The sequence below is a fragment of the Acanthaster planci genome, linkage group LG14 (genome assembly GCF_054643075.1).
Source record: "Acanthaster planci isolate LZ-2023a linkage group LG14, COTS_SCS, whole genome shotgun sequence".
Classification (NCBI taxonomy): Eukaryota; Metazoa; Echinodermata; class Asteroidea; order Valvatida; family Acanthasteridae; genus Acanthaster; species Acanthaster planci.
This window is the reverse complement of record NC_141790.1, coordinates 6165830-6191967: the sequence shown is the minus strand read 5'-3', so window position 1 is coordinate 6191967 and position 26138 is coordinate 6165830. Positions and strand designations below refer to the sequence as shown.

At 41.6% G+C, this 26138-nt stretch overlaps 1 protein-coding gene across 2 annotated transcripts in view; it reads left to right on the top strand.

Annotated features, from left to right (window-relative positions):
• Positions 1 to 26138, top strand: part of LOC110975728 (uncharacterized) — a 58008-nt gene that overhangs the window by 10844 nt on the left and 21026 nt on the right. For both annotated transcript variants that reach the window (XM_022228458.2, XM_022228459.2), the window contains exons 2-6: positions 4102 to 4303; positions 15165 to 15346; positions 22146 to 22280; positions 24416 to 24622; positions 25100 to 25180. In XM_022228458.2, the coding sequence (XP_022084150.2) occupies positions 4102 to 4303; positions 15165 to 15346; positions 22146 to 22280; positions 24416 to 24622; positions 25100 to 25180 (807 nt within the window). The remainder of the gene's footprint in view (positions 1 to 4101; positions 4304 to 15164; positions 15347 to 22145; positions 22281 to 24415; positions 24623 to 25099; positions 25181 to 26138) is intronic.

The window sequence follows — 26138 nt, the reverse complement described above, 5'->3', positions numbered from 1 at the left end:
AGTATGCATCATTTAAGTCTCTCGAAGTGCATGTCCCAGCCGGTTGAAACTTTGCAGATATCTGTAAGGGGGTGTGATAGACGAAATTCGACCTCATGGGTTGATGACGTCATCAGATGACAAGTCACGTGACATTAAACTTGCATTCTTTAAAGCCGTATATCTCTAAAAGTACATGTCCCAGCAGGTTGAAACTTTGCAGATATGCAATCATGAAAAAAAAATTGTTCCTGAAACAGGGCAGTGTTTGTCTACCAACAAATACAATGTCTGTCTTGTTTGATTTTTTTTTATTCTGCTTTTACCCACAGACTACAATAAAATTTCAAACTGTGAATGTGCATCTGCATACAAGACTTCCACATTTCAATGTTTTTCATGTACATATACAGTATATTAGATTTTTGGAAGTGATGGGTCAATTTTTGGCAGGATATTTCTCTTTCAGATCTGGTAATTTTTCAGTTTCTGGAAATTGATATACCAGCAAATATTTGTCAAAGCCCTTTTTCCAAGTTGGATTTTTTAAAGAAGAAACTAAATGAAAAAATATTACAAACTCTAAAGTCTTTACTCGGTATTTTTCCTATCCCAGGGTTCTGGAAGTGTGCCATCAGGGGTCAACTTTCATGCTCCATTGGCTTCATATGTGTTAATTTATTGAGCCTTTGGTTGCAATTTCTTGTTTTGGAAAGAAAAAACAGCTCCCATATTTTTTCATGTCTTGAACTACATGTACATGATGTGAGAAGTAATTCAGACTATTCAATCAAATTGGTTAGACATGTCTAAGCATATATTCCTAGGTCCCCTGTCCCCAGGTCAGTGTTAGTTTCCAGCTGGAGCACAGACTGTGCAAAGATATAACATGTTACCATCGAGAGGGGATGGGTGTGTACCATGGGAGCAAGAGTTTACAATGATCGTAGCTTCATACAGCTTAAAGGCTCCAGCACTAATTGATGGTGTTATATGAAGCAGAGTACGTGAAGGTCATATAGAGCACTCATTTCAGCCCTGTACATTAATGTTTACTCACTGATTACCAGCTATGCATTTAAAGTGAACAACATAAATTTCAATCATAAAGTTTCCATCCATTCTGCTATATGTACATAAAAGTATGCATGCACGTGCATGTCAAGGGATCACAAACACGTGACGGTAAGTGAACTTTAAATACTCAATTTTATGGACAAAAAGAAAGTGTGCAGTGGTTTGAGCAATATTTCTATACATGTACACCATATGGTTTATAAATTTCTTATGAAAATGGTGCAACAATGAGATGTACATGTAGGAATCTCATTGTTTGTCATAGTGGAGGAGAAAAAAAACTTATGCGGTGAAATTTTGTTCAAATATCATTTGATTACTGTGTCAAAAAGTTTACAAATAAGCCTAACCCGTACATGTATTTAATTTCTTGAATTTAAGAAACAGCCTCCACGGTTCTCTTGGTCACCACTCTCCATCCTCATCTTCCTCCCCTCCGCAAAATAATCGACAATCATCATATCCTCCACACTTCAGACTGCCTAGCCAGTGCCATCTCAGACCTCCACAGGCATCCCCACAACCTACAGGACCTTATTGTTCGGGGCAGAGGTGCCCCCTTTGGATACCCTTCCCCTCCCAGCAAGGCATGTTCAAGTGTGATTCTAACAGATGTGTTGTTTGCCAGAACCATGTCCTGGAATCAGATACATGTACATGTACGTTCTTTGGACAATCCTCCGGTACCACCCACAGAACCAAAGGCACTATCACTTGTAGCTCTTCTCATGTCATACATCTTATCTCTTGCAGTGTTCATTATGTTGGACAGACTAAGAACACTTTCAAAAAGCGTTTCTATGGCCATAGATCCATGGTCAACACCAAATGACTAGGTACCCCTGTAGGCCACCACTTTAACTTTCCTGATCATTCTATGTCTGACATGATCTTACAGGGCATAGAATCTCTAACACCGCGTTCCGTCTTGATCCACCACTTTAGGGTTCTGATCCACTTTTTGCCAAATTGCCGGATCAGATCCCCCAGGTAGTGGATCAGATCTGCAAATGGCGGATCATGATCAGATGGGAATGCAAAAGATGGATCTGATCCGGCAATTTGACCTGTCAACATGCGCCTTCCATGTACGAGTGGCGCAAAACTTTTGCAGTCTAATGAACAAAGAAATGTTTTTTGGCTCGTAGCTCATGTGAAATTTTTAACGTGCACAGCATGCACAATAAATAACTGCTGAACTACGGGCTAGCAAAATGTGTCACCACACGTGCGCGATGCATGCATGCCGCGATGTGAACCAAGCCCTTTCACAATTTTCGTTGCACTTTCGTCCGTTTCTTAACCTTTTTCATTTGTGTAATTTCACTTGCTTTCCATCAAAACTAATTCCGTGTTAGTGTATAGCCCACATTGTGTAACAGAGTATCAAAAACAGAAACAAAGTTTGAAGAGACAATTTACAAGACTGAACATTTGGTCTGATTTAAGGTTGTCACGTCGGTAGAACTCCACGCCCAAAATGCTACAAGGGTCACACGCATGCCTCCCCAGCATGCAACACTGCCACAGATCACGCGCACTCGGCAAGCTAGCACATGTGCAATACTGAACTAAGTGACCTTTCGGGCTCGACATTTCCGTCCGAAAAGATGGATCAAGCGTGAGTGGGAACGTGACTTGCGGTTTCGTTGTGGTAAGATAATGATCACACCAAAATGCCGGATCAAGATCTACCTTTTCCCAATTCAAGTGGGAACGCACTGTTGGGTTCCGTAAAGATGCTGTTCGCTTCAACCGGGAGCAGCTTTGGATCAAACGCCTCTTCACCATACAACCCCATGGCCTGAACATCCAAGAGGGAAACTACTATTAACACTCTTTTCTTTCCCTCTCTTTTGTCTGCAGATTATACCCCCTCCCACTTGGGGTCCAGTTCCATCCTTTGTATTTTTTCTTTGATCTCTTCCTACCATACATTCCTTTGTTGTTCAACCAGGCCTTTCATGCAGACCCCTTTATCCAGCCTGCAGCTTTCTTGACCTTTCCTTTTGTCCTCTTGCATTCATCCATGCTTGCTTGATTCCCTGCTTGCTTGTTTGTCATGTCCACTTGTCATTTTGCCTTTGAGAAAGATTCTGCTAGGATCAAAATGTCAGGCCCTCCATATTTTGGACTTTCAACTTACTATGCGTGCAGATATTCTGTCATCTCCATACTGGTATGTGCATGTGTACATCTACATGTACCATGTACATGTGAGAGTCACCGGTGAGGGGGCACTATTTCTACTTTGGTGTAATGCCCTCCCCTCACTTTGCAGCATTTCCACCTTTTGGTTTGGGGGGCAATTCAAAAGCAAATGTATGCCCGGCTTTGGGCTTATTCAGCATGATAGTATCAAAAGCCTGGCTCAAAAATATGTCTTGGGGAGGGGGATTGACAATCTCTACTGGATATGCCACTGTCCATCCCCGTCCACTTTGGCAAGTTCTTCAGTAGCTGATGCCTGATGGTCTCTCCCCCCCACTTTGAAAGTTGTTTGACCGTTGTTGGCAAGAGTCACATGCCTCTCTGACTTGTTTTTGTACACGTACATGTACATTAATTGCATATCACAGTTAAATGCAATCTGTGCCAGACAATGCAGAATGTGACACAATATCACGAAAATAGCTAAGCTTGGAAAAGAGATGAAAAGTTTTTTTGATCTCTCTGTAGGAGATTCACACGTGTGCCAAAATATGGTGCCTTGTGGAGACCCAGAAGAATGGGTTGAATACATGTAGGTCCCCACAAGGAATTTCTAAAGGTGAATAGGTCTCCACAAGGATTTCACAAAACTGATATTTGGAAATTGCCTAAAAAGGAGAAATTTTAAATTTTTAAGAATCTGTCTGTGTGTTTCATATAAGGGACATTCGGTTAAAATTTCAGTCCAGGAGAGTGATTCATGTTGAAATGGGAGCATTTTGAAAACATTGTTTCACACATGACCAAATTAGTACTGGGGAACAAAGCCATGACTCCACTAGGGTACAAATTTCGGAATGTGTTTACATGTATGTGTGTGTAATTTGTTTTCAGGAGTGTTGGTTACCGGTGCTTCAGGCTTTGTTGCATCTCATGTTGTTCAGCAGCTTCTTCAGACTGAATATAATGTAAGGGGAACTGTCAGAAGTCTCTCCAATGAGACTAAAGTGAAGCATTTGAAGAGCATGTGCGTGAACTCCAGGTCCCCATTGGAGCTTGTGGAGGCTGATTTGATGAATCAAGAAAGTTGGATAAGGTACGGTATGTATACTGTATGTACATACATGTATACTTTAAATTACATATATGCTTATGCACGGAGTAGTCAGTACTGGGCTAATAAATGCAAATGAAATCGTAAAGGTGCCAGTGATATAAAATACGTAAAGGGCCCAGTTTCATGAACCTCGGGGCTGATGGCACAAATGCGAGATCTCAGTGCAGGATGCAAGAGTCTGTATTGAAGGCACATGCACTTGCGGTGTCACTTCCACTGGTGGCCAGATCCAAAATGGCAACAGTCTTCATTGGAGATATCTCAGTTTTGACATTCCCAGTCCTCCAATTTGATACTGGTATCCCTTGATGGTCTTGGTCTCCCTTGACGATCCTGGTCTCTCTTGACATTCAAGACTTGGTGCTTTGGTGGGAGTGTTCAGTTCTTGGTAACCACCTGATATCCTCTGGTACTGGTAGGCCTGGGTGGCAACTCGGGTTGACTGAAGGCCTGCCTAAATTCTGTCAAAGAGCCCCCAAACAAAGTTCAAATTACATTGTCAAAAAGATAAATTCAGCTGCACATATATGAGGCTTTACCACACTGGAGCGGTGTATGCCCCAAAATAAAAATATTGTATCCCCAAAGCTTCGGGGCAAAAGTGTACCAGTACCTCCAAAAATGGATATTTTTGCTACACTCCAGGGTGTGATCTCAGGCTTTCTAACAGCTACTTTATATCCTATGCCGTGAATTCTCATTTACCAGAAGACCCAAGTTCAGCAGCCTGAACTCAGGTTGTCTGGCAGGTAAAACCAGGATTTTGAGGATGTTTTATGAGCTACTGTTATCGCCCTTGGGATTTTGTTACAAGCTTGGCACTAAACCGCAGACGGGGTTTGACTTTGGCTTGACCAGGCGGCGATTGGGCTTTGCCAAAAGTTTTCTCAACACACGTCCAGTTTCAAATTATAACTGTATGCTCAAAACTAGTGTAGCATTCCATTTTGACCAGTTATGAAACCACATTTTCCCGTTTTGATTGCTCAAATCGGTGCTCGAACGTCTGAGTTATTTTAAATCTTTGAGTTGTGGAGTCGTTTGTGTGGGCCACAACTTACTCAGCACGCATGCGTGTAAGCCGCGTTGCAAGTGCATGAATAATACTATGCCATAGAAGGTGTTTCACGGGATATATCATAAAATGAAACTGAAGTATACAAAAAATTGGTGCTTGTCTGTGTTCACATTCTAACTTTAATCATTCGTACATGTAAAATCTCAATGAATATAACTGACATACATGTAGGTCATTGAGCACGAAATCAAAGTCGGACTATATTTTCTCGCAGATGTAGATGTCGCTGACATTAACAAATACATTGGGTGTGAATGAAGGATCAAAGTACAGTAACTTCGTTGTTGGAATTTTGCCATGTTACTGGGAGGGTGGATCATAGTATACACTGAACTTCGTTGTTGGAATTCTGCCCCCCCCCTATTGGGAGGGTGGATCATAGTATACACTGAACTTCGTTGTTGGAATTCTGCCCCCCCTATTGGGAGGGTGGATCATAGTATACACTGAACTTCGTTGTTGGAATTCTGCCCCCCCCCTATTGGGAGGGTGGATCATAGTATACACTGAACTTCGTTGTTGGAATTCTGCCCCCCCCCCTATTGGGAGGGTGGATCATAGTATACACTGAACTTCGTTGTTGGAATTCTGCCCCCCCTATTGGGAGGGTGGATCATAGTCAAAATTCTGCCCCATTATTGGGAGGGCAGATCATAATATGCACTAAACTTTGTTGTTGGAATTCTGCCCCCTTATTGGGAGGGCGGATCATAGTATGCACTGAACTTCTTGTCAGTTGCCCCTTTTTAGGGAGGGCGGATCATAGTATACTCTAAACTTTGTTGTCTGAATTCTGTCCTCTTATTGGGAGAAGGGATCAAAGTGTGCACTAAACCTCGCCGTCAGAGTTCTGCTCCATAATTGAGAAGGTAGATAAAGGTATGCACTAAATTCCGCTGTCAGAATGCTTCTTCAACAAAATGATCTCTATGGAGATACTCCAGAATGTCTTTTATGCAACCATATCGATGTTTTGTCCATTTATGGAGGAAGAAAACATTCCCACCGTCTATTTCATACACATTAATTGCCTTTGTGAGTTTTCACACTTTGTTGGACACAAACGATATTAAGAAATTTTGGTAGCTTATTTGTTTTTATTTTATTAACATTTGAGCTGCTGTGTAATCGCCCACGGACACCTTGTAAAGTCCAGAATCAAAACAGTTGATTTTGTTTTAAAAGGCCTATATTTTAGTTCATTTTCATTCTTGCCGACGTGCATTATCAGAGGCCTAAGCTTTAAGTCTGCAGCCAGTTATCTGTAGGTTCAACATAACCCTGCTTTGCTCACATGATGATCATCGGGAGGAATACTTCAAGTTCAACTCGTCAGTAGGCGATACTTCCGTCTGTTGGGTGCTGGACTTTACAAGTGCTCCCGGATGCTGTACATAACGAGGAACCAGGGTCAGCATGATTGGTTGTGGGTTAAGGGAAAGACTCATATCAGTTGACCTTTCAGATTCGAAAATGAAAAAAAAATGCTTTTTATTAAAAAAAATCTGAGATCCACTGAAGAACAATTTCCGATACAAAAAATACTTTTCTCTGTCCTCAAAATTTTTTCTTTAAAATCTGTGCACCAACTTACAGAAAAGGCCTCCACTCGGTTGCCTGCTAGCATTTTGTGTCTTTTTTCAATTCATTCCATTCAGTCAATATGCTTTTCTGTGAGAGGAGACTACATTTAAAACTCAATGGGAACTTCCTTTAAAATAATCCTTTAAAGCCATGATTATCAAATTTTTATAGTCGAGTTTCTCCAGCAAGATACATAGAAATATATCGCCTTTAGGTCAGGCCAGTATCGTGGACACATACTCAATGGACTGTGCATTGCTGTGCAGTAAAGGTATAGTACATGTATGTATTAAGTCAAACCATGGCACATACACACCATGTATAATGTTCTATTGTGTATATGCATGAAATAAGATAGTCCACACGTTGGTGGCGTGTAGCAGTTCTGGAAAAGCAAATCTGGCAGAAGGTCGGACTGGCCACTTGCAGTGTGTTAATGAATGGCGTAATTGATAGTACATGTAGATAAGGACGCCTTCCCTGGGGTATACATGTACATTAACATTGGAGTCCTGGTTGCAGAGAGGGCCAGATCTTTTGAAAGGGCAAGTTGCCTTGTGTCTGTGAAAATATTTTCCCACTTGTGTGAAAAGGTGTGAATATTTTTTCCCACTTGTGGCACAGTTTTTCACAATTTGTGAAATGAAAATGAATTCCCTGGGAAGAGAAGAAGTGTGAAAAAATTTTCCAAGTCTCCTGCATTCACATGCCTTTGCCCAGCTTACATATGCAAATTTCCCATGTGCATATCATAATTCTCTGAAAAGACTTGATTATACATACTGCCCTTTGACCCTTCACAATGCACTGCAGTCCCACTACCATGTTTGTCCTTTTTTCTCAGCGCCTATTGTTTATGGACATGTCTTTATGGCCCTTTCAGAGTTTTTAGTTCTGTAACCCTTTGCGTTTGTGAACTTGATTTCGAACTATGAATATAGAGTGATTTCTAATCTATCGGTAAGAGCGCCTATTATTGTATTTTGTATTTTTGCCGCTATTTTCTGCCTCTTTTTCTGCCTCTTTTTCCATGCTTCATCTACAGGTTTGGGTGTGACCTACTGTTGTATTGTGTTGTGTATGGCCGTTGAACGGGGCCGACAGGTAGCCTTTTGTTCTCGATGTGGTGCTTGCATTTTAACAATAACGGCCCATCGCGTTCCGCTGTATGGGTCTGGCCGTGGAGCGGGGCCTTGCGGACTGCCCCGCTTCTTTGTGCATTATCCGAGAACCTAGGCCGGAGTTGAGCATGCTATGCCGCAACACTACCCCAGACCTTTATCTGAATTGATCAAGTTGAGCGTGCTATGCCGCAACATTACCCTTAATCACTGATGACTACTGCATCTACCTACCGATTGGGCTGAGCGTGCTGTACTGCAACAGTACCCTTGATTACTGACGTCCACTGCTTGGATTGATCGGGTTGAGCATGTAACCACCACAACACTGCCCTTGATCACTGACGGCCACTCCATCTACCTGCTGATCGGGTTGAGCATGTAACCACCACAACACTGCCCTTGATCACTGACGGCCACTCCATCTACCTGCTGATCGGGTTGAGCATGTAACCACCACAACACTGCCCTTGATCACTGACGGCCACTCCATCTACCTGCTGATCGGGTTGAGCATGTAACCACCACAACACTGCCCTTGATCACTGACGGCCACTCCATCTACCTGCTGATCGGGTTGAGCATGTAACCACCACAACACTGCCCTTGATCACTGACGGCTACTCCGTATACTGTACCTACTGATTGGGTTGAGAGTGCTGTGCAGCAGCACTGCCCCTGATCACTGGCATTCACTCTGCATGTCTACAGATCGGGTTGAACGTACTGTGCCACAACACTATTCCTGACCAGCTTCTGCTCGCTTCGCTTTTTCCGCCCGGAAATTGGGCCAGTCTACTCTCTCCAAGCAGGCAACAGGCTCCACAGTGGGTTTGCCGTGCTCCACTCCTTCCGCCACAGGCGAGTCTACAGCACAGCATGGCCCACAGCCTCACTTTCAGGCACTGGGCAAATGCTCAGATCCCCCTGCCACCACCATATCACATTGCAGTCACTATTAGTGCAGAGTGGCGCTGCACTCAAGGCGAGTAAGCCTACTCTCCTGCTAGCTGAGTCTGGGCGGCAGACATTCACCCCCAGTTCCCATGCTCTGAAGTCCTTTGGTGGTCTGCCTACTACCAGCGCCTACAGTGGAAGACGACTATTCATCAGTATGGCTTGCAAACTTGTCTGCGGAAGTCAGGCAAGTTTGGCGGATGTAAAAAGGCTGTGAGACTGGTCTTCAGATGTCCTTCACCCCATTAACCACTACCAGCCGGGGACTCCGGGATCGGAGCCGTATGGTTTATATGTGTGGCCGGGGTCTCCGAACTCGGACAAAGGAAACAGGGCCCTGTAACAAAAGACCGTACTCCGAACAAAAGACCAGGCTGCTGGGCATGACCGGCATTTTTCACTCTCAAAAGTGGTGATAATCCAGCATTATTTTGAAACCGTATACCAGGGTTTGGGGTATTTAGAGCAAGCGGATTACCACCGGGGACAAAAGCTCTCCACCACCGCAGCGATGAGCCACACAGCACCGCTGCATGCTAATCTGGCCCCTATTGAAAAGAGGTCAGCAGTGCACTGAGCCAGGTTCGTGAACAAAAGACAGCTGTGTGACACCGCACAATCTGGGCTCTGTTTACAAGGCTGCAGGCCTGGCTGAAATATTCGGGTGTCAATGAAGGTCACCTGTCAACTTAGAGTAGTGCCTGAAGATTACTCCGTGCGGCTATAAACGACTGTTAAATGGAATGATGAATTGTTGAAGGATTTTGAAAACAGAAAAAAATGATAGTCATGCCGGCCCAGCATCCTCAACGTTGAAAAATGCCCCGGTCCGAAGTGGTTAAGGTACCACTTCAGTATGCAGACAGGACACTAGAGTTTATCGTAGGAGGAGGTTGCCAACAACCGGACTGCCAGAACAAAGATCCGGAGGCTGGAAGGAGAGAGTCTGGGTTTAGGAGGGAAAGCCAAATGCCAGAACTAGATACACACCAATTCGCTCTCAGCGGTGTGGCCATCAGCTACAGAGGGGGCCCAAGGTCCACAACCTGACGAAAAGTAACAATAGCCGGTACGAATGCAAGTTAAATGTAGCCTGGGGGGTAGTCAAGAATTGTACATAGTTGCATCAGAGAATAGGTAAGGGTAGGATTCATGTGATCACTTTTCCCGGACGGCCAACAAGATTGTATATGATGCCAGGGTAAGCTCCAGCCTCATCGGGACATCTGCTGACAGTGAGCCAATCGTCACAGTATTCGATTGTGGGAATGACTACCTGAGGGGTAGGTGGCAAAAATTTTGGCAATCAGGTGAGGACATTGATAGAGTGACAGGGCCAAACTGCAGAGGCTCCTCTGTTGCAGACGAAGGAGAAGAACTTAAAATCCTGTGGGTGGACTGTAATGTGAAGTCGGACCCACTGATGAAGCCCCGGGTTGGAAACGGCAGGGGATGAGTTGCTGTTAAAGGAACCCAATGAAACAAGTATCGGGATGGATGAACCTGAGAAGTGTTGTGGTCATTGGCATCAAAACCAAAAGAAATGGAGGCAGTGTTAGAAGTCCACTTTGGACCCGTACCACCCATCATTGACTGTATGTTTAGGAGAGGGTAGAGCAGCATTTGACTGGTGTGTGGGACTGGGAGGGGGAAGGGAAGGAGGATGAGAAATTTTTCGGTATTTGTTCTGTGATCCTATTGTGTCTACAAACTAGTTTTAAAAGGTCTTTCCCATATAGAGGAGGGTCTGGAGGTCAATGTCTTGGCCTCACTCAGGAATGTTCATCATACCCAACCCTGAACCAATTGCTGAGGGCAGATGTACATGTAGATCAGCAAGAATGCCACAGAAATTAGTCGAAGATAGAGATGGCATTCTCATCCAGAGCCCCTTATACGACTGTAGTGAGGTCTGGACAGAGTTCTCTCTTCATATACAAAAGTAGGGTATGTAATCTGATAAGAGACAAACAGGAGACCTTGATAAAGACTAGATGTAGCTAGATAAAATTGGCATAAGTCTGGTCCTATGTTACATGGAGGATTAAGGCAGTTCGCCAGACATCAGAGAAATGAAAATTGAAAATGGAGCATCTGTAGATCGCTGATTACTCCGAGAAGAAGAGAACTCATCATAGTGCCCAACGGGAGCAGAGTATTAACATTTCTTAATCAGGAAAGGCACCTCAGCGGGGACACAATAAGCACTTCGATATTCTGTTTCTTCCTCTGGATGAATTATCAGACGCAGTTATCTTTTTTTTAATTTGTGTTTTGATATTATTCCCCATTTGTAAAAATCAAATTTACTGTTCGATAATTTTGCTTTATTTCAGTCTTGTGTCACTCAGTCCGTTGTCATACAAGTTTAGTCATATACTTTGAATTACTTATCTCATCGCTTGGTAATTGTGATCTTCTCAATTTATTTTATGTTTATATTTGCCTAATGTCTCATGATTGATCTACAATTTATTTCTTCACATTATCTCTGCCATTTAGCTGTTTTCATTGCCTTATATTGCATGTGATTGTAAGTTTGCTGTTTCTTGGCTTATGTAAGTACTGCGTTGCTCTTCATCTTCTTTATCTCTTAATTTTTCTTCTATTGACTAGTCACATGAGTTCATTTTACATGGCTTCATTTATTTTTCCATCCCTCAGTGCTCACTTTCATCCCATGTACATTGTAGTTTTGTTTGTCCAATTGTTATTTTGTCACTGTTAAATGTTCTGTTTTGGTTTTTGTCATGGCATCTCCAAGGCATCATATAAGCCCTTGGCTTTGAAAGATGCCCCCATAATTGCTGATGACTTTGTTGCTTCTCCCCAATCTATCAACGTGTATAATATGTACATGTATATTTAATTTATTCTATTGTATTGCATTGGAATCTTTTGGCATTATGGAAATAAATGTTGGTTGATTGATTGAGGCAAACAAAGCCTTACCGAGTACGCTACTTTGTTTTGATAATTCCACACTGGGGGTTGTCGGAAGAGATGACCTTGGGCATAATTGCCACAAAGCCTGAGCTTACAGAAGGACTAATTTGTTGGACCATGTAACAGTCACAGTGAAGAGACTTTAGACATGCCCACAAAGGAAAAACGTGCCAGGACAGTGCATGGGCATGGCAAGGCTCTGCAGAAGAACTGGTGGGAATAGATTTGTATACATTTTACTGGAGAAACCCAAAATACTGGATGACAAGGGGCTCAGTCTTTTGTTGAGGAACCGGCCAGAGTGACCGTTGTTGGCCCGATCCCGGCCACCAAGGCATGGGTAGAATCCCCACTGTTACACCTGTGTCAACCACCACTGCGGCCACTTGGCCACAACTTTGACCCATGTGACCACCCCATCGGCCCCTGCGCCTTAAAGTTTGGCTGTGGCCACCACCTTTCCTGCAGCCCCTGCCGGTGTCACTCAACCTCCATCCAGCTTCATCTCCAGTGCCCCAAGCTTTTCGAACCCACCATTTCCAACCTAGCTGCGATTAGGGAAAAACTAGAAGTGAGTTTGTAGAACTTGAATCTCTCCTTGAACACTGGGTATCCTACACCCTTCCCAGCCTGAGTCAAACTCTGTCAATGATGTCATTGATAAACACTTGAGTTTGGTATACATTCGCAGTTACTCTAGTATGTATCATTCACCCACTAACTTCTGTCTACATGGAATAAAAGTTCAGGATAAGATTTTCGTGGACAAAACACTCTGTATGGGTGGTACTTGCGCCTCTGCATATTTCAAACACTTTTCTGCCTTTGTGGAATGGGCTGTGTGGGCTCAGGCAGGCATTATGTAGACAATTTCCTAATGGTGGGGGGGGGAAGTTCTAGTTAGTGTCCTTCATGTCAGGATTTAGTAGACGCTTTCATCCAGGACAATGGTCCTGGACCAGTACTGGGCACTCACTGACGACCTTCAACTGTTCACATATGCTAGTGGGGGTATCAGCCTCAGTCTGTCCGGGGCAGTAATCATTCCATTTGCTTCATTTGTTTGGTTGGAATTCTTTCCAGTTGTCATGGCTGTCTCACAATGGGGCAAATCGATTGCCAGGAAAAGGATACTGATTCAGTCAGACAACGAGGCTGTGGTTACTATTATTAACAATCGTCAAAATGTCAAAAAAAAATCATACAACTGGTCCATTTCTTTGTCCTGTAGTGCCTTAAACACAATATCAGCTTCAGGGCTAAACATATTGCAGGTGTCCATAAAAATGTTGCAGACACATTCCACCGTTCGCAGATTTCCAGAGTTTGGGAGGTCGCACCCTCCAGCCTGGGAGCCCAGGGGTGTCAGCCCAACTAAGAAGCTAACCAGTTGCTAGGTACATCATGATATGCCAATAATACCATTATTAAAGGTTTTGGACATCCGCCGGGTCAGCCATGGTGGAGGTGACAGAAAAGGGCAGTTTAGTGACCTAAAAATTTGGCTAGCTCAACCCATAAGCTAACTGCCTAAAACCTTCATTGATCCAAGCATGCATAACGCGGGGTCCATATGGTGCCATTGACGGACAGTTTCGATGGTGGTGGGGGCAGACGTCCATAACTGGTACCCTCAAAGTGAGCTAGATCAACAATTCTAACCAGATGAAAGTTATTGCAAAATGTAAAGTATGACACCCCTTCCCCCGAAGTGAACTAGATCAACAATTTAGCTAACCAGATGAAAGTTGTTGTAAAACGTAAAGTATTACCCACTTTATTCATATTCACAACTGACAGACATTTTTAGTGGTGGGTTACCCTCAACATACACCCCAACGCCCGAAGTGAGCTAGATCAACAATTAAGCTAACCCAATGAAAGTTTTTGTAAAACGTAGAGTATGACTCACTTTATTCATATTCACAACTGATAGACATCTTTAGTGGTGGGTTACCCTCAACGTACACCCCAACGCCCGAAGTGAGCTAGATCAACAATTAAGCTAACCGGATGAAAGTTGTTGGAAAATGTGGAATATGACCCGCATATTCATTTTCACAGCTGACAGTTATTTGTGGTGATTGGTTATTCCTAACAAACACTCCTACTCCCCAAAGTGAGCTCTAGAGATCAGCTGATTAGAACTACTCTTGCACATGTTGCAAAATACCAAACATTGTCCAGTATAACCACTTATGTCTGTAATTACAATTGAAAGACATTTTCTGTGGTGGGATAACTCTGACAGACACCCCTTGTACCTTGATCTCAATCACTGCTAGAGCAACAATGTGGCCAGTCAAAGGGGCATAATCATACATGTCGCCTTTACATCTTAAGTTTGGTAGAGTGGAGTGAATTTTTTTCCTGGACTGTTTTCCAAAGTTAAGTGGAATGTTTCAATGGCTGAGAAAATAAGGGAAACCAGTCTATGCAAGCAAGGTTTAAGGAATACTCGGTCGATTTTATCCTTTTGCTAACGGGGGGGGGGGTGTTCAGGATCATTCCAAGAAGGTTGGTGCCGCGATTAGATTTTTTTTTTAGCAGGGAGTAGATTAGATTTGTTATCAACGTCAACAGGGCCACTCCCCACTCTTTTCTTACTGTTTGATTTTATACAGCTTCAGAAATGAGCAGTCTGTTTGCTGATGTATTTCAGTACTTTTTTGTAACCAGCATGGAGAGCTTTTTAGGTTGACGTTGCTTTTAATACTCTTGACACCAGCGTTTGTGCAGATCGCAGCTTCCTAGAAAGTTTGTGTGAAATTTCCTTAATTTTTCAGGGTACAATACTTTCAGGGTATCGCTTCTCAACACATAACTTGCCCCAGGGCCCACTCACGTATCATCCTTATGAAGTAGTGCTCACTTAAATGAGAAACGCACTGCAGTGAAATTAGGGCACAAATGAACATTCATCAGGCCTAAAACTAAGAATGACGAAGTAAAATACTCAGAGAAACAGATTTTTTCAGTGGGTACCTTATTTACTCAGGTGGAAACAAACTGACTGATTAAAGAAAAGAAAAAACAGGTTAAATGTGACAACTGGGCATGTACATGTAGCTGATTTAATATTAATTTTATATAATATAAATTTAATGTAGAAAGTGAAAATAAAATACATTTTTCCTTGTATTTTATTTTCTAGCGCTGTGAAAGATTGCCGTTATGTCCTCCATATTGCAAGTCCATTTCCTGTAAGTAGCCCAAAAGATGAGAGCGAGTTGATCATCCCTGCAGTTGATGGGACAAAAAATGTTCTTGAAGCATGTGCTAAAACACCTACAGTCAAACGTGTGGTACTGACAAGCTCCGTTGTTGCAGTGGCAGGTGAGTTGTACGTGTACCTTGTACAATGTAGATGTGAAATGTGTACTGTGACAAGATTATGTAAGTGCACACATACTGTAAACCTTCTGAATCAGGCTCTCTGTGTTTTTTGTAATTTCTACACTTTAAACATTGTGTGAAAGATGTCCTGGTGTCAAGACTTCAAAATTAAATTGATTGGTAGATTCATTGATCAATAAATCGATCCATTGATCAATCAACTGATTGATCCATTGATTGATTTATGTATTTATTAATTCATATAATTGATTCATCATTGACTAATTCATTCTATTATTGATTCAAAAATAATTCCTACCAACAGGTAGCATATCTTGTCTTTGAAAAAGTCATGAAAACCTGACAACATATTTCCTTTGCGCATATGCTTCAAATTTAACAGTTTTCATGGATTTCTTGATCGGTCTGGTTTTCAGAATTTTTCATGACTTTTCACCCTACATGTGCAAGACTCAACAATTGAAAAGTTTTTTGCTTGAGTGAACGTTCCATTCTATTGAGAATCTGTTCACTTTTTGAACATGATGCATACTATGTCAGAATACAGAGTGCTCTGCCGCAGGGCAACTTTAGGTCCACTTTGTTACCATTATTTATACTATTTATACTACTGTTGTGTACATGCATCACTCCATGAAGTTGGGACAACTACATGTACATAATTTGGCAGCTCATGGAGATTTGAAGTGATTTTTATGTGGTAAAATGGGGATGAGTGTCAGTATTGTGAATTATTTATGAAAGACCTAGTGTTAATGTCTCCTCAAGTAAAAAAAGAAATTAATATTCAGTGCTTCATTCAAAAATTTACCCAAACTGTTGGTGTCCGCCATCAATTTTTTTTAAATTTGTGACTTGAAAAAAAAATTATTGAAACAATTTTTTTCTTGAATAAAATACAATGATAAAACACATTAAACATAAAAATTGTATACTTTTATAATGTTTGTCCTTACTAAAGCCCAGACTATGCCGATGTAATCGGTCTTCTCAATATTATGCAGACTCCATAAAGACCAATGAAAGCCATGTTTGATTCAATATTTCGTTCTTTATTCAGAACATCTTCAGGAATGAGATAAGCCATGCAGTTGTAACCTTATAACATGAGTCAGAGGGGGAGTAATTGGCCAATCAGAGAGTCTAAACAGTAAACAAAGAATTGAATGGCTCACAGACAGCATCATCTTATAAACCAGTGGTAACAAGGTGTTAGGAGGCCAGCAGTAAGATACATGTAACAAAGGAGAAGTGAGGTGTTGAATCATCCCATAAACAGAGTTAGCCAAACAAAGCAAGCTCTTTGGAGGCCCTTAATCCAGTGTTTAGAGATGGCTTGTAGCGACTGATGGCTAAAGCTTCCTTAAATAACAATTCCAGCCAATGTGTAGAATAATCAATAACGCTAGTGTTGCTAAGTATCAATGACTGGTAGGTGGAAAATTGAAAATTGTCTTGTTTGCCCGTATCCAGAAGAATAGGAAGATTAAGTAGCCCCAGGATGTGGTGAAAGCCTTCACATGATGATATATGGTCAAAAATTACACTGTTGGGCCCAGTTGAGTGTTCCTTGATTCTGTTGGTTAGACATCTGTCAGTTTTACCAATGTAATCATTGTTGCAACATGGACATTTAAAGTTATATACAACAGAACTACGGTACTCTTTGGGAGTCAGGTCCTTAGTTGGCAGCATATTCATCACTTTCTTAGATTTCCAAATAATTATGATTTTGACATTCTTAGTGAGGTGTCGATTAATCTTGTTGATGTATCTATGGACTATGTTTTGGCCTACCTTTCCAGTGAAAGGTAGCCATAACCAGATTTTGGCTATGTCCGCATCCTCATTTATTTGGGGTGAATCGGCTTTAGACAGGTTTTGGTGTAGTTTCTTAAAGATGCGGTTGACTGTATGCTGCGGAAACCAATTCCAGGACAGGTATCGTTTAAGTGTGTTCAGTTCATGTTGAAGACGAGGTCCAGGAGAGCAGATCTTATGGGCTCTGGAAAATAAACTACGTATCCAGGAGATTTTTTGCTTCCAGGGGGTGAAGCTATCAAAGTGAACATACTGCCCAGTGTGTGTTTTCTTACGATAAATGCCCATTTCACAGGAGTTAAATTCAAGATCAAGAAAATGAACAGTGCTAGTTCCTTCAAATGATTTAAATGTAAATTGTAAATTCCGATGAAATGAATTCAGTGCTTTCAGGATTCTGTCAAAGTTTACAGGCTTAGCAAGGATAAGTGTGTCATCAACAAAGTGTGTGTAAAACTTGATAATACCTTCATCTTCAAGCTTAGGGATAATTGTTTCCTCTAGTTCGGTCATAAATATATTGGCTAAGACTGGTCCTAGCGGTGATCCCATGGAAACACCATCAGTCTGTTGGTACAATTCATTATTACATGAGAATACGGTTTTGGAGCAAGTGTCCCTCAGTAGCTTGCGGAGGGTGTTCTTCTTTAAATCCTTCCTATTTCTCCTATCCCTCCTATCTCTCCTATCTCTCCTATCCCTCCTATCCCTCCTATCTCTCCTATCCCTCCTATCTCTCCTATCCCTCCTATCTCTCCTATCTCTCCTATCCCTCCTATCCCTCCTATCCCTCCTATCTCTCCTATCCCTCCTATCCCTCCTATCTCTCCTATCTCTCCTATCTCTCCTATCCCTCCTATCTCTCCTATCTCTCCTATCTCTCCTATCTCTCCTATCCCTCCTATCTCTCCTATCCCTCCTATCTCTCCTATCTCTCCTATCCCTCCTATCCCTCCTATCTCTCCTATCCTATCCTTCCTATCTCTCCTTTCCCTCCTATCTCTCCTATCCCTCCTATCTCTCCTATCCCTCCTATCTCTCCTATCCCTCCTATCTCTCCTATCCTATCCTTCCTATCTCTCCTTTCCCTCCTATCTCTCCTATCCCTCCTATCCCTCCTATCTCTCCTATCCCTCCTATCCCTCCTATCTCTCCTTTCCCTCCTATCTCTCCTATCCCTCCTATCCCTCCTATCTCTCCTATCTCTCCTATCCCTCCTATCTCTCCTATCCCTCCTATCTCTCCTATCTCTCCTATCCCTCCTATCTCTCCTATCCCTCCCCTCTCTCCTATCCCTCCTATCCCTCCTATCCCTCCTATCTCTCCTATCTCTCCTATCCCTCCTATCTCTCCTATCCCTCCCCTCTCTCCTATCCCTCCTATCCCTCCTATCCCTCCCCTCTCTCCTATCTCTCCTATCTCTCCTATCCCTCCTATCCCTCCTATCTCTCCTATCTCTCCTATCCCTCCTATCTCTCCTATCCCTCCTATCTCTCCTATCCCTCCTATCCCTCCTATCTCTGCTTTCTCTCCTATCTCTCCTATCCCTCCTATCTCTCCTATCTCTCCTATCCCTCCTATCCCTCCTATCCCTCCTATCTCTCCTATCCCTCCTATCCTCCTATCTCGGCTTTCTCTCCTATCCCTCCCCTCTCTCCTATCCCTCCTATCTCTCCTATCTCTGCTATCCCTCCTATCTCTGCTATCTCTCCTATGTGTCTAATCTCTTTAGCAATCACTTGCACTTTCAAATTTTATTTGTAATTCTTATTGAAATTTCAGTGTATGCTGACAGTGGTACTTGTTTTGATTCTGTAAATGTTTTATACCCATATGATTTCTTAAATCTTGAGTGGAGACATTAACCTTACATCCAAAAAGGATTTGAATGAATAGTTGGTTCCTGCCACTTGAAGCTGAACCACGGGTTACAGGCCCATGGGAAATTGCACATGTATTGACTGTTTGGGTAGGTATTCGTCAGCAGACTCGTCCAACATGCATGTGGGGGAAGACTTCACCTCACCTCCACAGACTGGGGGATGTGTGGAACACCTGAATTTTCAATATTGGATCCATTATTTGGACAGTCTATTTTTCCAAGGATGGATTAGCGCTTGAGAGATGTTAGTTTTGGATTTTTTTCCCTGCCCAAGGTGTATTATAACACTGTATACTCAGTGTTTGGCCCTGAAGACTTGTGAAAAAACCACAAGCGTACTGTAGCGAAATAGTGGGGTGGTTAGAGCGCCCTCTTTAATTATTTGCAGTTAAGCATTTATATCCCATAATCATAACCCGCGCATGGGTATATAAGGAATGCGCGCGAGCTACTCGCGGTCTTTCCTGTCTTTCTGTTGTTCGGTCATATTTGTGCGTGACGAGTTCGTACTGCTGCTTGGTTTGGCTGTCAGAGCAGAACGCTGTGCTGGAGAGTGATTACTGGGCACTAGGTTAGTGCGACTTCATTCAGTTATTGTAATTAGTCCTGATAAGCACTCACATCTCTTTTATGGTCATCTTTTATGTAATTCAGCAGTAAACAGTGCAAGTCAAGACGTAGGTGGTGTAAACAATTTGCAAATCCACAAGCCGCCTAATTAGGAGTTGCCTATTTAGGAGTCTCCTGTTTAAGAGAGTGCCAATATTAAAATAATCAACCAATCAAATTTGAAGCCAACCAGAGTCTTTATTGAGTTCGTCCAGGAAATCCCCCAGTACCAGTAACCCACGGTACCGGCCCCCTTTCTGCCAGCCCCCAAGACCAGACCCGTGGGTGCAACTTGTTAGGCTTCGGCGCCTGGCGGTAGACTGCCTCCAAACGGACCTGCCCCCCTGGTCGCCTCTACAGCCGCTCGTCGGGTCGACCAAAGGCACGCCCGAGGCTCCGTCGCTGGAGACCGCTACAGTACTCAAGTGGGACTCGAACCCATTGCAGATGTCTTAACCACTCAGCCACTGCTCTTGTGGTGTCGGCTGGCTGGTTAAAGTCAGAGGTATTGGAAATAGTTGTTCACTGCTGCATCTGACTCCAACCAGCCAGCTGACACTGGGAAGCTCAGTGGTCGAGTGGTTAAGACGTCTGCATATAAAGCAGGAAGTCATGGTTTCAGGTCTCACTTGAGTACGCTTGTGGTATTTTTTTCTCACAAGCCTTCGGGGGTAAACGCTGACTATACGTTGTTACAATACATGTTGGGCAGGGCAAAAATCCAAAATTAATTGGTCTATTTCTTTTTTTTTTTAGATGTAACATGTGAAAAATAAGGGAGAGCATTTATTTTTCATGCAAAAATCACATTCTATAAGCTTATTTCAAGGTGATTCCAGACTCTTAGAGGCAGTTGAAATGCGTAACAGAAAAATATATATGTAGATTCCATTCTGTGATGTGGAAATAGATGTTAAGTGAATAAAAGTCATTAACGTTAAAGTGAGTGTTCTTTAAACATATACAGTACACTGATGCAGACCTTGTTGAAATAAAGTACATTGAAACCTTCATTAAGATACACAGTACTTCAACTTGAAATTGAATAACTGGAGGCTTGAAGAGGAAGATGGCTGTATCTGACAATAGAATTTCACGAAAGTAGTCTCTTGGCAACCACATATTGTGGCATGGAAAACCTTTTGCTGCACTATTTTTGGTCAAATGACAATGATGCCATCATTGCAGCCCCACAGTCAAGCAAAGCTCCACTGGTCCCAAGCTATGGTATCTGTACCACAGAAGGGAATTTCTATGGAACAATGAAAACAGATATCAACACAGTTTGATTTCTGGGTGCAGTGAATGGAATCGAAGTGTGGTTTAGAAATGTTTAGTTTGATGATTTCATATTCCTAAAAGATGTAATTAATTTTTTGAGACATGATTGTAACAAAATTACAGACTGTATTTAACCACATGCTGCCGGGTGCGTTTAAAAGTGCAGTGCACATACGGGTGATTTTCAAGGTTTTCAGTTTTCAAAATTCTTCAAAAAATCAGCATTTCATTTAATGGACATTTACACCTACACAAATGACTGTTTGGTGGCTACTCTAACCTGACAGGTAACCTTCATTGACTCCTGAATATTTCAGCCAGGCGCGCCGCCCTGTAAAGAAAGCCCAGAATTATGAGGTGTTGCATAGTTTCCTTTGTCCCCTGTGAATGCAAGTGGTGTCTTTTGAAACGCGGCTGCATTAGCATGCAGCAGTGCTGTGTCGCTCATTAATGGGGCCCTGGAACACTTTTGTCCGTGGTGCAAATCCGCAGGCGCGCTATGCCCAAAATGGTATATTGCTTAAAAATAGTGATGGATTACCTTTGAAAAATGCATGAAAAATGATGGCAATTCCCAGCAGCAGGTCTTTTGTTCCGAGTACTGTCGTTTGTTACATGGACCAGCTCTTTTGTCCCATTTAGGACCCCCCAGCTCTGCTCGAAATGGGGTTCCACAGCAACAAGAGATGAAGTTAAACTTCACATTTGTATTGAAAATGAGTTTTCAATGACATGCACACAATTTTAGGAAAATAAAGTATGGTACAGCTGTGTTCTTAGGTGACAAAATTCATTTCCCCCATCCCCCAGGGGATGAGATGGTCTGAATGATTGCAGCTCTTTTAAGGCTTAAGTGCCTGTTGCCCAAAGAATATGCCACAAATTTCACTCTGAGCAGAGTGACTGTGTAAAATAATTTGCCTCAATAACTGAGCATTTGAAACCCCTGGATGTAGTCAAATTAGAATGTAAAATCATGTACTTTATTCTTAGTCTATTTCATCAACTGATGCTTTTAGCCTGTGAATTTTACTTCCTACTATAATTTATAACATTTACTCTATGCAGGGCCTCGATGGAACATGGCCCTGCATACATGTACACCATATGGCCTACCCATTGTAAAATTTCAAAAAGTACATACCTAGTAAAAATTATTGATCTGTTTATGTTTGCTTGTATTAGATTTCAGCAAGGTTTCAGAGAAGGCAGCATGTGAATCTGATTGGCCTGATGTTGATGTTTTGGATCCCTATTCCAAAAGTAAGATGCTGGCAGAAAAAGCAGCATGGAGTTTCGTGGAGGAATTAAAATCCAGAGGTAAGCACATGGACAGGTACATAGCATTTGTGTGTTTGTTACAGACTTCTATCTTCTGGTTCTTTATCTTGGTTTGCTGAAATACCGTCAATTGGTTTGTTAATTTAGGCTAATGCATGAAATTTGTGTCAGCATAAATTGGACCCATGCCAAGACAGAGCACACATGTAACTTTAAGAGTGCTCGTCTTTCCCATAGAGCCACTACAAGTACATACTTTGCCAGAGGGTGCAATACGTGTGCTAAGGTTTCACACATGAGATGCCAACATTTATTTTATTTAAGCGTAATTTTTACAATTTTGTTCTTCAATCATGATTTTACAATCTGTACATTATTTTTACAATATTTTCAACTTCAGGGAATTTTGTGAATAAAGAATAAAAGCACTTGTCTGGAGTACTCTTACTTTATGATTCATGTATCGAATGCCCGTAGTTTGGTATCAGTCTATAGTTTGTGCAAATTTAGCGCCCAAAACGGCACTCGGCCCACTCTGGCGTGTGATATGGAATTGACTCGATGTACCGTACATCGTACTTCGTACTTTGCATCGTACTACGCACAATGACCATATCATTTGTGTACTTTTGAAGTGTATATCATACAGTACAACTTCTAGTCACAGTTATCCAAAGTGAAATTCATTTTTGCGCCAAAATGTTCAGGATAGTGCAACAGATGTCGTCTAGTGTTGTCCTGCAATTTTTTTCTTAAATTTTGTACACAGAAAATGTGAAATGTGCAATCAATTACTGTAATGTTAGATATTATTAAAGAATTTCGGTTTTTTAGAGTGACAATGCATACTTATGATTATGCAAATAAGGCGGGGTTTGCAGACTAACAGGAACGGAGAATACACTCTTTAAGGCCCTGTATCTCCTGAAGTACATGTCCGATTGGGTTCAAATCTTGCAGATATCTTGAATAGAGAGTGCTTTAGAGGAAAATTGACCTTATGTGATGATGACATCATGAAGAGACAAGTCATGTAACATTAAAGTTGAACTCTTTAAAGCCGTATATCTCCCAAAGTAGATGGCCGATCGGGTTCAAATCTTCCAGATATCTTGAAAAGGGAGTGCTTTAGAGGATTTTTGACGTGATGTGATGGTGATGAAATCAGGAGACAAGTCACGTGACATTAAAATCAATATCTCCTGAAGTACATGTTCTATCAGGTTGAAACTTTGTAGATAACTTAAAAGAGGGGTGTTATATACGCAAAATGACTTGATGTGATGATGCCGTAGTCGTTCAAATGTATAAAAGAATGCGAAAAAGCCATCTGTCCTGTTGGCAAACAGACAGATAAGCTCTACTTACAATGTACATGTGTATGTACAATATGCTGTTGCCTTGCTAGATGGCTTGCTAGTCTGTCAATGGTCAGGTGCACAACTAATCGGTACAAATACAGCCCGCTGTCATACATTACCTCTCTGTTGGCATTGATTTCCCCTACCCCTCCCTGTCACTTCCCCTCCCTTTTTCCACCCCCTCCCCTTCTCATGTCCCCAACACCCTCTCCCCGTCCTTTGATTCAGTATTAGTGTAATATTTGTGTCGTGTTCGTGTTTTTTGTGTGTGTCTATATTTATATTTATTTGTGTGTGTTTTTAGGTACATTTATTTCGTTTTATATGGGTTTTACAATAAGTTTTAGCATCATTTTCATTTTTTTTTTATTAAATCTCCTATTTGTTTTTTGGACTTTTAATTGTAATGTTACTGTTGCAGCAATGTAGCCTTTTTGGCTGCAGTTGGCCACCTAATGTGAAATAAATAAACCTATAAAAGTAAGAATAAGAAGAAGAAGAAATACCCCGAGTCAAAATACCAATTAAACAATAATCCCCTAAAAGAGCACCTCACACACACAAAAATTGTCCCTCCCCCCCCAAAAAATAATAAATCCCCAAATTTTCTGGATGTCATTTATGTCTCTATTTCGTCACATGACATCACATACTGTCTTTTTCATTGACTCCTCTGTATCTTGACATCTTGTAAGCTGTAAGTGTTGAATAACCATATGGAAACTAGGTTGTGTCAGAATTGACTATTTAAATGCATTTCATATGTGTTTGTGTCTCTGAATTTTTTACACTGTAGTTATTGTTTATTTGCAGGTGATCCAACTTTTGAGCTGGCTGTGATTAATCCAGGATATGTCATGGGTCCAGTCATTTCTGGCACCAGCTGTACCAGTATGGAGGTAGTAAAAAGACTGATGTGTAGGGACCCACCCCTTATTCCCAAAATGAACTTCAGCGTGGCAGATGTCCGAGATGTTGCAGCAAGTCACATTGCTGCCATGACACATCCTGAAGCACCAGGTAAGGAAGATTTGAAACTTTGCATGGTGCAAGTTACATAACATGAAGGTTTGCGGGTACACCATGGAATCAATCTCTTTGGAAGAGGTGTGGTTCTTAGAAGAACCAATGAGTGTTAACTCGACATTTCAGCCAGGATATTCTGGCCGTCCTCGGGACAGCGTGCCGGACTCAAGTGGAGAACTGGGTTAGGCAGTATCGCGAAATTGACCAACTGTTCTGCGCTGCGGACATCCCTCGGGATCACGGAGAGCACGCCAGTCCGAGCCCCACCAAACAAAAGACCCCTTGTCAAATTTAGATATGCGGAAAAGCCCTATGTTCTGTTGCAAATGAATGTAGTAGCTCTTGATCTTACCATTGCACTCAAACATTCATTTTTTTATAAAATTCAACCAAGGACAAATATTTACACAGTTTGGTATCTGAATAACTAGTTCAAAGAAATGGAAGTTTTTGTTTTATTCTGTACTGCAGGTCAGCGGTTCATTGTCACATCAGGCAATATTTGGATGAGTGACATGTCACAAGTACTAAATGAAGAATTCCATGACCAAGGTATATAATGTTCATTTGATTTTAGTATTTTTTTAAAGACAGGCTTGAAATGCAGTGTTGGAAAATAATTTGCTTTTACTAGTAATAATGGTCATATTAACATCCAAATGGTTACACAAGTTCCAAACTCTTATCTGCTTTGAATAAGCCTATTCCCACAGCTTATCTGTAGCCAAGACAAATGGACTGATAGTTTCTGTCATTGTACACATTCTACACAAAAAAGAGAAACACGACCCTAAAGTATTAACATAAATTTTCTCCTAAAAGAATTGTCAGGTATTTTGAGGAGGCATCCAATTGAAGCTCTTGAAAAGTTAAAACTAAATCCAATCATGTGTGGTGGAGATAATCGTGAATCGCCAAGACGAATTTTTTTTTTCTGTCCAATGGAATTTACCACTGCAATCAAAATGCTATACTTATGCCTTTTAACTCCTTTAATACATGGGATCATTGAAAAGTAGTCAAGTAAATCTGGCAAATTTTGGGGGGAACCTACAACTAATTGTAAAAGAATTTATTTCACCGTAGGGCATTTCACAATGAACCCCAAAACACCATACTAAAAGTCCTAAAAATCCTGGCATGGGAAAATAGTCTAATTTCCATAATATGCAAATTAGTTTCCTCCTTTAAAAGGAATACCTATTTCCATTGTAACTTCACATCTGAGTACCCAGTTCAAACAAATCAAGTTTCCACACCCTTATTTCCATGGTCAGTGAAAATGATAGGTGCACTTTGAAGTTAATATTGTGCATAAAATTTGCATATTATGCAAATCACCTCCCACTTTTCAGAGAAAATTCACATTTTTGCCCCGACTTAGTATCATAGTACTAGATGGAAATGAAATACAATTCAAAGCAAAGATTTCAGGGCAGTGAACATGATGAATGTATATTAGGTTAACACTATTATAAAAATGCTGTATTAAAGTTGTTTCTGCAGTGAT